Here is a 14,988-nt window from a genome sequence, read left to right as displayed (position 1 = left end):
ACGCATCCTTCCTTCCTATGGTCTCAACTACTTCCTGAGAAACAGCCACGGGCGCTGACACGAGTTAGCGGAAGGGCCGACCTTGGAGCCCCGATAGCTCCGGCTACAATGGCGTCGACTGGCCGCTGCCTGGCCGCCTCAGCCACGGGAGCTTGTGGCCCTTGACCTGAGGGTTGGGAGCTCGAGCCCCACGTTGACTTAGAAGAAAGAAGAGTGGGACACAGCCTGGGGTCGTGCCCCGGGGACGCCGCGACAGCCACTGCTTCCGGGCTGTGGCCCCTCCCGTGACTGAGCAGGAGAACGTTCCAGCGGGAACCCCGACAGCCGCCCGAGATCCCTGCGCGTCAGGACAGTCGCGCAACCTCGTTGGGCTTCAGGCGGCGTTTCCAAGCTCCTCCTAGGCCTCAAATGCCCCAGGCCATGGACCAGAGCTGTTCTCCGCTCACCCAACAGGGCTCTCTGGTCAGCCTTCACCAGTCAGGGGCCATCTGCAGGGGCCCGGCCCCGGGCGGCCTGGGTCGTTCTGCGACTCTGCCTGGACCCCTCCTCCCCTGGCTCTAGTTTGGTATTTTCTGTACACGTTCAACCGAAAAGGGAGTTGGTGTACATGCCTATGGTAGGCCAGCAGTTCCCAAATCTGGCTGCACATTACCAGGGCCTGTGAAGCTTTTAAAAACCTGATGCCCGGGGGCACCTGGGTGGCTCAGTGGGTTAAGCCGCTGCCTTCGGCTCAGGTCATTATCTCAGGGTCCTGGGATCGAGTCCCGCATCGGGCTCTCTGCTCGGCAGGGAGCCTGCTTCCCTCTCTCTCTCTCTCTCTGCCAGTCTCTCTGCCTACCTGTGATCTCTCTCTATCAAATAAATAAATAACATCTTAAAAAACAAAAAACAAAAAACAAAAAAACCCCTGATGCCCATGCCACAACCGGGGACAATTATGTTGGCAACTCAGGGAACAGAGCTCAGACAGCAGCACTGCCCTGCAGTCCTCAGGTCCCAGTGTGCGGCCCAGCTCAGGAATGGGGGCCTCTCACCCTCTAGCGGGACACAGAAGCCTGGGCGTCTTGTTGGAAAGCAGACTCTGACCCATCGGGTCAGGCTTCGGCCCGGGAGTGTGCACTTCCAGCAAGCTCCTAGGGGACTCTGCGACGGCTTGTTCCTGGACCGCAGGGCCCGGTCCGTCGGGACGTCCCTTCCGGTTCAGCCCCTTTCAAAGCTCGGCCTTCTGGGCTGGACAGCATGGGGTGCCCACCGCCGGCCAGGCCCGCTGGGTCCTCCCACCCCCTGCAGCACCTCCGAGGGCCACACTGTGCAGGAGCCTCCAGAGCTCTTGCATCCCGGGGCCGGGGGGGAGGGACAGACACGCAGGCCAAGGGACAGAGGCCCACCTCGGCCAGCATTCACCCCAGGGCTGGCGGGACAGAGCCTCACCCCGGGGGGGCTCCAACGACACAGACGCCCCGACTCACAGCTCTGGAGGCCAGCACTCCAAAATCAGAGGTCGCAAGGCTGGCTCCTGCCGGGAGCTGGAAGGGAAGGCTCTTCCCGGGCTTCTCTCTGCGGCGTGCGTCTCTGTGGCGTCTGCTCTCCACGGCGTGTGGATGGCCGTCTCCTCCCTGCGTGTCTTCCTGTCATCGTGCACCCGCGTGTGCGTCCACGTTTCCCTCTTTAAAGAACGTCAGTCACTGGGGCGCAGGTTCCACAGTAACGACCTCCTGCAGGACTTCAGCACATGAGTCAGCGACCCAGTGCAAGCCGTAACAGGGTGTCCTACGGGGAGTCAGCCCCGTGACCCGTCATTTGGGTTTCCACGAGGAGCCAGGAATCTGGGTCTTTCCACACTCAGCATTGTCTTCCATTGCACAGAGGCGTCTGTCATCCTCACACCACACCCCTGCCTGCCGTGCCTGACCTTGGGCCACCCACCCTCCTGTCCCGCGCCGCCGCGGGGTCCCCAGCTCCCCCCGATGCCCAGGCTGGCTCCCAGCTTCCGATCCCTGCTCTCCAGGCGCTCACCCGACGGGACAGCTCTCGGTCATGGTCACGGGGCCTGCTTCCCGCCATCAGGGCCGGCTTGCCGCGCAGTCCGCCCCTTCCCCTCTGCTCTGTGGCATTGTGGCATTGGGGAGCCAGCCTCCCTCATCAGCTCCTAGGAGACCCCCACCCTGCACTGAGACAATCATGGGTTCAAATCCTGATCTGTGACTTCAGCATGTCGTGCCCTCCTCTCCTCTGCGGGCAGAGAGATGGCCCCCGGCCAAGGAGGAGGCTGAGGTTCACGGTGCTTGTGACGTGCCCATGGTGCCCAGCGTCTTGGGGCTCGTGTCCCCACCCTGCTCCACGGCTTGGTCTGGGGCCACAACCCTCTCAGGCCTCGAGTTCCCATTTGCCAGCTGACCCAGCAAAGTGGGCCCGCATCAGGGCCAGCCGCCCAGGGCTCCCTCCCAGCTCCCTCCCGGGCCTGTCGCTGGTGCACACCTTCTCCTCTGTGTGTCGGTGTCCTCATCCGGGACCGCGCGCCGCTCCCAGGATACTGGTAAAGAAGGAAAGCATGAAGGGTGGAAGGAAGCACTCACTCCTGTGTCTGGTTCTTAGCAAAAGCTCGGGAAATGCACCTGTACTCATTTTACTATGGGACTCTAGGGTCCCCAGGACCCCTTCAGCGCCGGTGATGCCGACCCCTGACTCCCAGTCCAGTGCTCCTTCCACACCACTAACCTAGAAGAAACTCCCCAGCAGGACCCTTGGGGCCCCACCCCCAGTCGTCCCAAGGCATCAACTCTTCTTTGTCCTGTTCTGCTGACTCTCAGATTGTCCCAGCGTGGGCAGGGGGGCCCCAGCCCCCACCACGGAAAGCTGTCCTCGAGACCCCCACTGGGACCCTCTCCAGAGCCCCAGCTTCCAGGCGCTGAACTCTGACCCCCATTCTTCCAGCAAGAATTCGGCCTGCCTCGGGGCATGGGGCCAGGCCTGGGGCCCCTGGAAGCTGAGGCTCTGGCAAGCCTCCAGGCCAGAGCAGCAAAGCTCAGCAGAAACGCCCGCACAGGGACGCCAGTCAGTGACCTGGGAGGCGCTGGAACGTGGGGTCTGCAAAGGCAGGAGCGGCCAGCCCGAGAACAAAGGGATCTGGGAGAGAGGGTCCAGGCCCCAGCCCCTGCTTCTGAGAAGTCTGCATCGGGGAGGAAACACCAGGGACAGGTCCAACACCCCCGCGCCCCACCCCCGCAATCGCTGCGGCTGATGCCACCCCATGGGGCCTGGACTCTAGGATCCCTGCATGTGCCATATCCATGGAGGACCCCATGGATTTGCCCCATTAGAGCCCAGAGGCCCTCCCCCACCCCGGTTCCCCCACAGCCCTCAGGCCCTGACCTCAGCCTGCTGGCTTCCTCATCCTGGGAGCCTTCCGGAATGCTGTCTCCTGTTGTTGCCCTGGATTGCACAGTCTGCTCTGTCCGTCCATCCCTCTGAACCTCAAAACTGCCATGTCCAAGGCGGAGCTCAGCACCCTTCCCTGAAACGGCTGGCCACCGTCTGGGCGAGTGGCCTCGGTCTCCGTGCCGCCTCTTGCGAGAACCCCAGCAGCAGAGCCCCCTTCTCCTCCAGCCCCCACCCCCTGGCCCTCAGCCCCAGGGGGCTCCCCAGTACGGCCGAGCCCCCTCTGCCTCAGGCTCCCTCCTCCTCCTCAACTCCTCTGCCCCTTCCCTGCTGCCCCGAACACACACTCTCCCATCTGCTGCACCTGCTTGGTGCAGGCCCCAAGCCCCACAACCTGTCCTGGCTGTCCTGCTGGCAGCTGTCCTTCGTGTCCCCCTGCAGGGTTCACACGTCCGCCATCGTGTCCTCCCACCCCCACTCTGCGTGCTGGGGTCCCGGAGCTATGGGCAGAGACCACGCCCCCCCTCCGACCTGGGGTGCCCAGGGCCCCGGGCAGCCCCACTACCGCTCCTGTTCCCAGAAGGGACCTGCCGCCCCTCCTCGGCCTCTGCGGAGGCCCGTCCCCTGGTGGCCAGGAAAGGACCGGACTCAGACAGGAGCCCTGAGCTTCTGGCTCCCCTGTCCCCCCCCCCCCCCCCCCGCTTGGGGCCTGCGTTCTGGGTCGCAGCCTCTCCCCTCCGCCAGCTGCGCCCATTTTCCACTTCTGCTTCTGCCTTCAGAGGCAGTAAACACTGAATCTCTTCCCCCCAAATGCCAACAGACGAAATGCCAGCTCGTCCTTCACATGCCTGGTCCCCTCCTCACTTCCACTCTCTCTCCCCTCCCCTGCACCGCCAGGCTTTTTGAAAGAAGAATCCACTTTCTCCGCGGCCTGTTCCACTCTTTCCATCTGTCCGGGACCCGCGGTAGCTGCCAGACCCCGCCACCTGCAGAAACCGCTCTGGCTGCTCTCTCCAGGGGGCATCGGGTGGCCCTTGCCTCCAGGAGCCTCTGGCCACCGTAGGCCGTCCCTCCGTTTGTGAAACGCGTAGCCCACCCCCGCAGCTGGGACGGCGTCGCCCCTACCTTCTCTCCTGCTTCCTTTGGCTCTCCCTGCTCCGTCTGCCCCTCAACGCCGACATTCTCCCCCGTGGCCTTCCGCTTTTCTCGGGCGGAGTCCCGTGCCCAGGCATCCCGTGCGCACTCTCGTGTCTTCACCTGCCCCCGCACACGATGACCCCCGCGCCCGTCTCCACTCACACCTCTCTCCGGACTCTGGGATTGCACTGCCCACTGGGTCCTGGGTGCCCCAGACGCCACAGATGCAGCACATCCCAAATGGGCCTTGCTTCCTGCCCCTGTGCTTCCGGTAGCAGCGAAGGAGACTCAGTGCACAACCCAGACAGTGGAGTCACCCCGGGCTCTCACCCCCCCCACCCTCCCCTCCTGGTGCAGTACCCACGTGAGGCTGTCTGGCCAACCTGGCTGTCCCTGGACAGTCACCTGGGAAGCTCCCCCAAACACAGCTTCCTGGGCCCTAGCCCTCACTATGGAATCCAAATCTCCAGGGCACGGGCCTGGGAATCTGAGTTTCTAGAAAGCTCTCCCCAACCCCACATTGCTGCGATGGCTGGCGTTCCGCAGCCCTGGTTCTTCACGCGTTGCCTGCCCACATGGGGCATCAGCTTCCTCCCCGCACCTCTGGCCTCATCCCCGTCAGACTGCCCCCACCCACGCGGAGAGACACGTGGGCCCTGCGTACACGCACAGCTTGGCAGCTCCTGTCTTTCCACACGGCTTCTTCCTGATCCCAGCCCCCGGACGGCCTCCCCGTGTCAACGCGGGCCGGGCTGATGGACTGCATCTTGGGCACAGTCAGCCCACACAGTGAGCTGGTCAAACGTAGGCCCTTGAAACAGGACCCGGAACTTCAGCGGTCACTACCCCTGCACTGAGCGCGGTTCCCAGCTCAGAGAGGTGGTGGGCAGGAGACCAAAACAGGAGAAGGAAGGAGGGAAGGCAGGAGGCTCGGGGGTTGACGGTGACTCTGCCAGCCTTCCTGGAGGTCTGGGCCACGAGCTGTCTCTGCGCAGCAGGACCTTTGCTGTAGGTCCTGAATCTAGGTCCACAGGAGCGCCTCGGTGGTGTCCGTACTGCCGTCCTCACTCGGGGATCCCCCCATAAGAAGCCAGGCCGGTGGCAGGAGCTTGCCCTCCCTCTAGGCTCCCTGGTGAGGTCTGGGCTTTTAGGAAGTCCTGGCCACCTCCAGATTCCAGGAGTGAACACGGCTTGCAAGGACCCCAGGACCACCTCACATGCAGATGAGAAACGGGCCGTGCCCTCCCCATTCCTGGACGCTGCTCCCAGACTTGGTGTGTGCCCGGACAATGCCCGCTGTCTTCCCGTCAGGGCAGCCCCGGCTGGAGGGCGGACCCCTCCAACTGCCCACCCTTCCCCCCATCTTCCCCTCTTTGCCCACCGACAGTCCCTGCGGCAAGATCTGTGAGTCACGTGGACGGAGGCCTTATCCCCGGCCCTATGAGTATTGTCACGGGCCGTCCCCCGTGGTCCTGACTCCCCCCAATGCTGACCGCCAGCCCCTCCCCAGCCCCGGCCTTAAGATGGCAGAAGCCTTGCCGGGGAGCGGCATTGGCCGGGGTGGGGGGAGGCTCGCATTAGCTAGGTGGCACCCCTGTTTTACCCCCTCACTGGAGAGATGCCAGACCCTCAGGGCAGTGAGTTTGATTCTGTAGCAGGCCTCCGCTCTGCCTCCCACACTCAGGGTCAACTACGTAATTTGTGGGTCCTGCTGCAAACTGAAAATGCAGGACATATTGTTGGAAAATGACTAAGGATTTCAAGAGGGAAGAGCAGAGCACAGAAACAACCCCCAGGCCCCTCTGCGCACACGGGCCTGTGGGACTGCTCGAGGCGCACACTGATAAGGCCAGCCCTGCCCACATGTCCTTCCAGCTGGAGACGGTCTCTCCCCACTCTCTTATCCTCAGCTGCTTTCTAAGACAGATCCTCAGGGCCCCAAGGCAGGAGCCCAGCCCCGGCCCCCTGCAGATGCCCAGAGCCCGTGGAGCAGCATGGCCTCTAGCAGCCCTGTCGGCGTCTCCCCCCCAACCCCCCCACATGTCCTCTGGACGCAGAACGCTTGTGTTAGTCTCAAATCAGGGCTTATTTACCGAGCCCCCTGGCTGCGTGAGCAGGAGAGGACACGCTGACGAATACCCAGTCTTTGCCCTGTAGGAGCTCACTTTATAGCAGGATGAACACTTGAGCCAGAGCAAAACCAAACACAGACCCAGCGGGTTCAGAGGAAAAGAATCCCATTTGATTAGGAAACCGAATATCACAAAAGACCGTGTAAGGATGGACTGTGGTGAACGGGCAAGGTCTCAGGAACCTCAAGAGGAAAGGGGCATTCCAGGGAGCGGGCACAGCATGGGCAGAGGCTGAGGGGGGGCCGGGGCAGGGAAGATGCGTGGCTGATTCTAGAATCCTGAGCTGTGCACTTTGGCTAAGGCAGGTGGATGATGGCACAGTGGCAGGGTCCGGAAGGAAAACTTGGGGTCAGCCGTGGAGGCTCACAGGGCCACGGTGAAGTATGTGTGCCCTCTCGCTGGAGAAGGGGGCTTGAAGCACGGTGCATACTTGGGAGCAGTGGGAGAAGGAAGGAGAGCCTTGCAGACTGCGGAGCCAGGCTTCTCCTTAGAATGGGCTGCTCCTACCCCGGGTTCCAGCTGTCCTCACCGCAGTTCCGAGGGGTTGAGGCCTGAGTGGCCTCCAGCTTGGTGCTCGCCAAGGGCCCCCATCCCGCGTGCCCCTGGGTTTGTGGTAGGGTCCAGGCGGGGGTCGGGGGGCTGGAGCTTTCCCACCACTCGCTCGCAGTGGCCCTGAGCCAGTATGTGTGTTGGGGTGGGGGTGGGTGCGGAATAGGATCCCGCGCTGGGCTGGGGGTAAACCGGCTACGCGCTCCCAGAACGCACCACCCAGAGTCGGGACAGGGCGGCTCTCAACGTTGACCGCCCCACCACCCACCGTATTTTAACTTTCTATTATAGTTCTGCCCAAACACGCCCCAAAGTAGAGAGAATGGCGCAGTGCTTCCCCACGTCCCCACCGCCCCGCTGTCACCATTGTCCCCTCCGAGCCAGGGCCCGATCGCCGGACCCTCCCCCAGTGCCCACGCCCGGTTGTGGTAGAGCGGGCACGGCTCGCGCAGCACCAAGGCCGGGGTGCGGACCGCGGCGGGGTGGGGGCACGCGGGCGGGGAGCGGGGCTCGCGCGGGTAGGGCCTCGGGGGGGCGGGGCGGGGGCGGGGCGCGGGGCGGGGCGGGGGGCGCCCTCCCAGGGACTCTGGGCGCGCTGGCTGGGCGCTGCGCTCAGTCTCCGCCCTGCAGCCCCGAGCGAGCCCGCCGCGCCGCCGCTGTCAGCGCCCGTCCGTCCGCCCGCAGCCCGCCGCAGCCCGCCGCCTCGCCATGCCCAACTTCGCCGGCACCTGGAAGATGCGGAGCAGCGAGAATTTCGACGAGCTCCTCAAGGCGCTGGGTGAGCTGGCGCGGTCGGTGGGCGCCTGTGAGGAGGAGCGGCCCCGAGGTGCTCCCCAGGCCCGCGGGGTGGGCTCCGGGACCAGCGCAGGCGGGAGGGCGTCCCCGGGGCGAGGGCGAGGGGAGCGATCCAAGCCACCCCGGCAGGAGCGGCGAGTGGAGCCCGGGAGCCGCGCGCCCCGCGAACGTTTGCTGGAGGCTTGGCGCCTTCCCCGACGGTTCGGCCTCGTCTGGTGCTGGACCAGCGCGAGGCGAGATCCCGCTGGAGTCCGAGGAGAATCGGGGGCTTTAAATTTGGAGAGTCGGTGTGAGGCCAGGCCCCGCCGCGCATCCATCGTGCTGCGCAGGGAAAGCCGCTTACTGGGGCTCAGTTTCTCCTCTGGAAACTCTGGGCGAGGGTTGGAGGGGGGAGCGGGTCTGTTTTGAGGTCTCCATCTCTAGGCAGAGGGTTTGGGCAGTGCCGGGCGGGCGCCGCGACCGAGCCCGTGGCGCAGCCCTCCTTCCCCGCGCAGGTGTGAACGCCATGCTGCGCAAAGTGGCGGTGGCGGCTGCGTCCAAGCCGCACGTGGAAATCCGCCAGGACGGGGATCAGTTCTACATCAAGACGTCCACCACCGTGCGCACCACCGAGATCAACTTCAAGGTCGGAGAGGGCTTCGAGGAGGAGACCGTGGACGGACGCAAGTGCAGGGTGAGGGCCCGGAGGAGGGCGGCGTCCCGGGATCCCCTCTCCGAGCCCTGGACCGCCGCGGCCGGACGCGCCCCTGTCGGCCTTGGCAGCCGGTGGCGCGCTTTCCCTGCAAGGCCGTGCACTGGCGGTTTGCAGAGACCATTCACGCAAGCGGGGTGCCCGGGCTCGGGAGAAGGTCCTCCCCAGTCCGCCCCCACCGCACCCAAGCCGCCGCCTCCGCTCTCACAGCTGCGCCTGGAGCGGCGGGAGATCCCCGGCGGCGGCGTCCCGCGCGGGTGTGGGTGCGGGTGCGGGGCTCGGCAGCCGCCACGTCTCCTGTGGCAGGTGGAGCGGCAGCGCTGGCTCTCCCCGCCGCCGCCCGCCCCGGACCCCAGGGGATGCCCCGGATCCAGTTTCAGCAGTCCTGTGGGCCCGCACCTCTCCCTCCCGCCCTCAGTCTGCTGTCTTGAAGGACAGGCGGAGTCTTCCCAAAGCGAGGCTGATTCCGGCTGGGGAAATGGTCGAAGGGCTCTCTTGGTCCTCAAGAGCAGGAGTTTCCTCTTTGTACCGATATTGGTCCCTGGGATGAACCAGTGGATGGAAGCCAGCCGCTGTACAAGCCTGTTTTCCGTTGGCAAAAATCGCATTCTGTTGAGTAGAAAGAAGGGTCGGGTAATGTGTATTTTGAATGCAGATGGAAAAATCGTGGCTGCTGCTGTCACTTACTTAAAAGGGGACAAAATGTCTCCCTCCCTTTCCCCAGCGTTCAAAACAAAGAAATACTCATAACGTTCCGGAAAGTGAGAAATTGAGTCTCCCCTTCCCTGAGGGGTGACTGTCTGCTCTGTAGGGTTGGGTGCCCTGGGCACAGAGACTCGACCCACATGGCAATGTTTGGCCCACAGAACTGACACAGCCAGAAAATGATGTCCCGGCTTGGAGCTGGCAGGGTCCGAGCCCGTGGTCCCTGCACTGCTTGTAAAAACAAGAGTGGATCTGTGTAGTGAGAGTGACTGGGAGTCTTGGGGAGCAGGCCTGGCCATCGGCAGGGCTCAGGTAGGGACATCCAGCGGCGGCCACTGCCAGAGACCATGGCTCTGATTAAAAAAAAATCAAAGGTCCATGCGACAGCCTGGCAAGTGTCAGCGAGTCTGTGGGCTGGGCACCTGCCACAGCCCAACTCCAAGCTCTGTGCTCTGTGCCGCCTCCCACAGCTGGAAACCGGGGCGGGGGCAGTGTTTCTGTCCCCAGAGCCAGCTGAGAATCAGGTTTATCAGAGTAGTCTGTGCGCATAGCAAGGAAGGGGTTATCCCCAAATCCGGGCGGAGGAGAGGGCTCCTGCGCCGGCCAGTGTGGTTATAAATACGGCATCTTAGCGGCTCTAGTGTCGTCTTCTTCTGATGGGAAGGTTCTTAATGTCCCAGTTTCTTGAAGGGATAGTTCGTTTCGGCATAAATGAATCACCGTGTGCTCTGAATTTTATTCCCGGAAATGTGAAGTATGCCCAGAGCTCTGCTGGTTTGGAGAGAGAGAGAGTGAGTGTGTGTGTGTGTGTGTGTGTGCATGCGTGCACGTTTGGGGGAGGGGCGGGGGGACATGAGGTCTATTTATTCCCCATAAACCCATGACCGGTCCTCTGAATCTGGACTCCACAGGGCTTTGCAGAGGCTTCCGTGCCCTGCTGACAGGGACCATGTGTTGCTTCTCTCAGCCGCCGTGACTCTCCTGGGCGGTTGTTGTCTCTGCTCCTGCCGCCAAGGCTGTAATTAATGTCACTAACGGTTTTCCTGCCTGCAGAGTTTGGCCACTTGGGAGAATGAGAACAAGATCCACTGTGCACAGACTCTGCTCGAGGGGGACGGCCCCAAAACCTACTGGACCCGCGAGCTGGCCAACGACGAGCTCATCCTGGTGAGGTCTGGGCCCCTGAATCAAGCCACGTCCCCGGATGATGCCGCCCTCCCTTGGGCGGAGGGCGGGACCCTGGGGGCCCTGCAGTAAAAAGGGAGTGGAGAGCCTGGAGGGACAGCTGAGGGGGCAGGCAGGCATTGTTCAATGGTCGGGGCAGAGCAGGGCTGAGACGGGTGGCAGCGGCCCCACGGCGCGTCCCCGTGGCGACCCCGTGGCGCTCTCTGAGTCGCCTCCCTTCCCACTGCGCCAGGGTGCGCGGGCTCTGCGGGGCCCCAGGGCGGTTCACTCCACAGAGGGATTTTCTCCCCCTGCCCTTTCCCCATTTTGCCGCCAGGGCAAGATTTCAGGAGGTTTAGCCTGTCAGCCCGGGAGCCCCAGAGAGCAAACGTTTGCGCCCCAGCCTGACCAGCTGCGGTGGCCTTCAGGAGCCAGACGAGGCCTGCGGCTGCCGAAAGGGCCTGCGTGTCCACGTGTGGGGCTGGGGCCTCGGGGACAGGGAAGGGTGGGCTCTCCCTGCAAGGTACTCAGATTAAAGCATTTTAAACGATCCTGGCCACACAGACTGGACCTGGTGAGACCCCCACAGTTTAATCACACCCGGCCTTGTCCTTTAGTTCAGATGTTGGGGGCAGAAAAAGTTGGGGAGGACAGAGAAGGCTCAGTCACTCTTCCTTTGTGTTTCGGAATAGACCAGGCTCTCCCTGCCACAACCCCGCCCTCCCCCGCCCCCACCCGCCAGACACACACAGGCACACGTGCACACACGCATATGCATACACATGCACGCACCCGCTCACACACACACACACACGCAAGGGGAAAAGCTGTGTGGGTAACCTGGAAATGATATCCTTTGTTCTCCATGAGGCATATTGTTACGTCTCCTCTCTTAAGACCACCTGCCTGCCCCATCTTAGCTCACACCCTCCTCTAGCGCTGGGGAAGGAGCCCGCAGGGTGGGACATGGGCCAGCCACACTGTGCGATCTGGGCACGGCCCTTCCCTTCCCAGGCTGTAGGATGAGGGCGGCCCCTGGAGGTGGATCCCCGGGCGCAGTGCTCTCAGCCCTAAAATTGCACGTTGATCCGTGGGCAGACCCTGAACGGGCTGGTCTCTCTTACTCCTGCTGAGGCTGCTTGACCCCTCTCTCTCCTCTTGTCCTTCCCGGGCCTGATTCTGAGTCCTGTCTGCTTTCCTAGAGAAGGGGCCGGCTTCCTTTGCAACCTGGTGAATGCCAGTTCCAGGGAAGGAACACCTGATGGGGTTGGAGGGGCACTTTGAAGCGGAGACGTGGAATTTAGGAGAAGGAGGAAGAAAAGGTTCACTGGTACCAGAGTCAGCAAAGCTCTCAGTTCTGGAGCGTGGCTGAGAGTTGAGCAGGCCTGGCTTGCTCCGTGAGAAAGTGTGATTTTATTAACCTTGCAATCCCCGAACAGCCAGAGCAGGTTCTGCTGCAAGGACTCCCAGACTTCCGACCCCCTCCCCCCACCCAGACAAGCCTCAAAGGGAGTGTTAATTCTTGGCATTTGAGACCTGAGATATGGGCTTTTGTTTCGAAGGTCGTCATCATTAATAAATCCCCAACGCAGGGAGACGCGTCTCCTCATAACAAGAGGTAGATTATCCTAGTTGAGTTGCAATAAGCTCTCCCAGCGCCCACAGTAAATTGTCCCCCGGGGGCTGTAAGTTCCCTTCTGTGAAAACGGAGTATCTTCCCTCAAACCACTCTGGAACACTCCAGAGTTGCTTTCAAGAATATTTTGGCACTGGTGCCTGCAGGGAAGGACATTTCAGATATGGCTGGAAATGTGATTTCTTCCCGCGCTACTGGTCAGCCTGGGGGCTTGGGGGAGGCATCAGATGTGAGGGTGGTCACAGTGCATGGCAGGGACCCCAACCACACATCCTCTGTGTCCATAGAGCTGAGAGGTCAGCACCCCTAGAGGTGGATCTCCATGGGAACCCCTGCCCCCCGGCCCTCCTTCTCCAGGCACAGCATCCCCTGCAGACAGAAGTATCCGCAGCAGCTACAACCATGTCCGTGTGACCACGAGCCCCCGCCCGGAGGAGAAGCTGTTGATGGGTGCTTCCTTCTTGGTGTCACTCAGGGCTAGTGTTTCCCTGAGACACATGCTGGAATCAGGTCTTGCCGTGTGCCTCCTGAGAGGCTCTTGGCCAGCCGACAGGTGGGGGCGAGAAGCTGAAGGTCCAGGTCTAGCCGGGCTCCCAGCCTCCCCCAGGGCCTTAAGCCCCTTGGAGAACCTGAGAGCGAGGGCGCTCCTGTAGAAAAGTGGGCGTCGGCAGACGTGCGCACATCGGGTCTTCAGCCTGGAGGATGTCCGAATGCTGGTTTCATGTACGAAACAAACGTATTGCTTTCCCTGTCCCCGCTGCCCGGGAGAGCAGCAGCCACTGCCAGAGACCGTGGCTCTGATAAAAAAGTCAAAGGTTCCTGGGACAGCCTGGCAAGTGTCTTTGTCTGTCTGTCTGCTATATGGTGGGCCCAAACCATTCCCCAGATGGAGGTTTTTCTTTTGACCCGGATGTGGGAGCACCTCTAAGTAAATGATCTAGCAATCATCCATGATTGCTAGTTTGGGGGAGAGTTAAGATCATATAGCAGACAGACAGATAGACAAAGAGCCATAGAACTTTAGCTGGAGTGACCCTTTGGGATCATCCTGCTGCATTCCAGCCCTGTGTGAAACCGCCTCCCTCCCGCTTGGGGCCACCAAGCAGCCTCCCCCGCGGGGTGCCGCCAAGCGGGGTCTGGAGGCCAGGCCCACCATCCAGCCTGTCGGTGACTTAAGGATGAGCAGCCGCTCTCTCCCAGGCCGTCCCCTCTGGCTGGTCAGCGCGTGACCCCGGAGCTCTGGCTGCCCAGGCCCTCTGCTCTGCTCACGTCATTTGAGGAGAGAGCCGCCTCAGAAATGTCCAATGGGATATCTCTCCCTTGCAGTTTCATTTTTCAAACCAAGCATTTCTGACGCTGGTATTCATGGGCTCCAGAAACAAAGGAAAATTGCATATAATTCTATACCCCAGTTGCCTCTCTGCCTGTGCGGAGCTCAAAGGAGAAGAGAAGAAAAAGAGAAAAAAAAAAGACCTCAGCAGTTAATGCGAGCACGTGGCCCAGGGACTTGAATGTCGGTTAACAAAGTGTCTTTAGCAGGGCAGTAAGGGGCCCTCTGAGCGACGTGCTCTAAACACGTTTGCACAGGCATCTGCTCTGATTGTCTTTCCTTCTCCACAGACGTTCGGCGCCGATGACGTGGTCTGCACCAGAATTTACGTTCGGGAGTGAAGGCAGCCGGCGTGCCCCGAACTTCGGGGGTGGGATGCATGTTCTCCTGAGAAATGTCTAGGTCTGAGCTGCCAGCGCACCCCCCCTTGCCCCGTACCAACTTTAGGTGACCCCGTTTCCCCTGTGACGGTCTAGTAGTGTCCCCCCAAGGCCTCTGTACCCCCGAGTCCCTGCTGCTCCGTAGTGTGCATGCTTTCGCCCGCCATTAAACTGGTCAGCCGCACTGCAAGGCTGTTCCCGTCTTCATGCCGCGTCTTCAGCTGCAGCCTGGGGTTCTGGTGCACGTGCTGTCCTCAGCACATCCCTGGGCTGTGAAGTGGCTTCAGCTTCAGCTGCTGCCTCAGGCCGTGCTTGGAGCATATAGCAGGGGTGCAAGCCAGGCTCCCTCCAGCTGGAAAAGGACCACAGATCTGGGTGTGTGTGGTCCTCACTGTGCTGTTTTCTAACAGAACTAGTCTGTGCGGTGGTGGCTCCTAGCAGGAAAAGGAGCGTCATTCAGAGGTTTCACTGAGGGGATCCCAGAGTAAAGGGACTACTTACACAGGCACTTATAGGGACAGGATGGAGCGAATCAGCAAAGGCTAGGGTGGCCATCAGACTAGCAACAGAAGAGCCATTGCTTCCCACACCTGCACACAGAAGGGGCAGAGGGGTCACCAGACGAAAAGAGCTGTGGCCTGGGAGAGAGGCCACCATGCCCGAGCTGGGTAGTACGTGGAGGAAGGTAGCCACTGTCCACACCATGGCCCCAGGGTACGTGTGCGGGTGGGGGTGGGCTTGGAGGTGGTTTGGTTTGGAACTACGGGGTTGAGTATCGCGACCCCCTGGCTTCCGATCTCGGATTGACCTGTGCTGCCCACTGGCCAAGCCCAAGTGGAATGTAGGGGACGGTGAGTCACTGTCCCCAGACACGGCCAGGTGCAGAATGGGTCTGAACATGTAAGCCGGCAATACTCCACCCCTGCCAACTCTCATATTTTGAAATCTGAAGATTTCACATGAAAATCTGGATTTCTGTTTCCTTAGGAGAAAAGGTGGGAAAATCCGGCATATCTGAACCAACATTCCCACTGGGTTAACTGCTGACACTTCTCCCCTCGAAGTGGACCCTGCCACTCCTGCCCCCACTG

General features: G+C 61.7%; 1 protein-coding gene across 1 annotated transcript; it reads left to right on the top strand.

Annotated features, from left to right (window-relative positions):
• Nucleotides 1-7,817: 7,817 nt before the first annotated feature.
• On the top strand, nucleotides 7,818-14,081 carry CRABP1 (cellular retinoic acid binding protein 1). Its single transcript, XM_059418456.1, has 4 exons — nucleotides 7,818-7,974; nucleotides 8,486-8,664; nucleotides 10,441-10,554; nucleotides 13,808-14,081. Exons 1-4 carry the CDS (start codon nucleotides 7,905-7,907, stop codon nucleotides 13,856-13,858), a joined length of 414 nt encoding a protein of 137 aa, XP_059274439.1. The 5' UTR covers nucleotides 7,818-7,904; the 3' UTR covers nucleotides 13,859-14,081.
• The last annotated feature ends 907 nt before the right edge of the window (nucleotides 14,082-14,988 follow it).

The sequence above is a fragment of the Mustela nigripes genome, chromosome 13, assembly GCF_022355385.1.
Source record: "Mustela nigripes isolate SB6536 chromosome 13, MUSNIG.SB6536, whole genome shotgun sequence".
NCBI classification, from domain to species: Eukaryota; Metazoa; Chordata; class Mammalia; order Carnivora; family Mustelidae; genus Mustela; species Mustela nigripes.
Note: the sequence above shows the minus strand (reverse complement) of the source record. Positions and strands in the feature narration are given on the sequence as shown.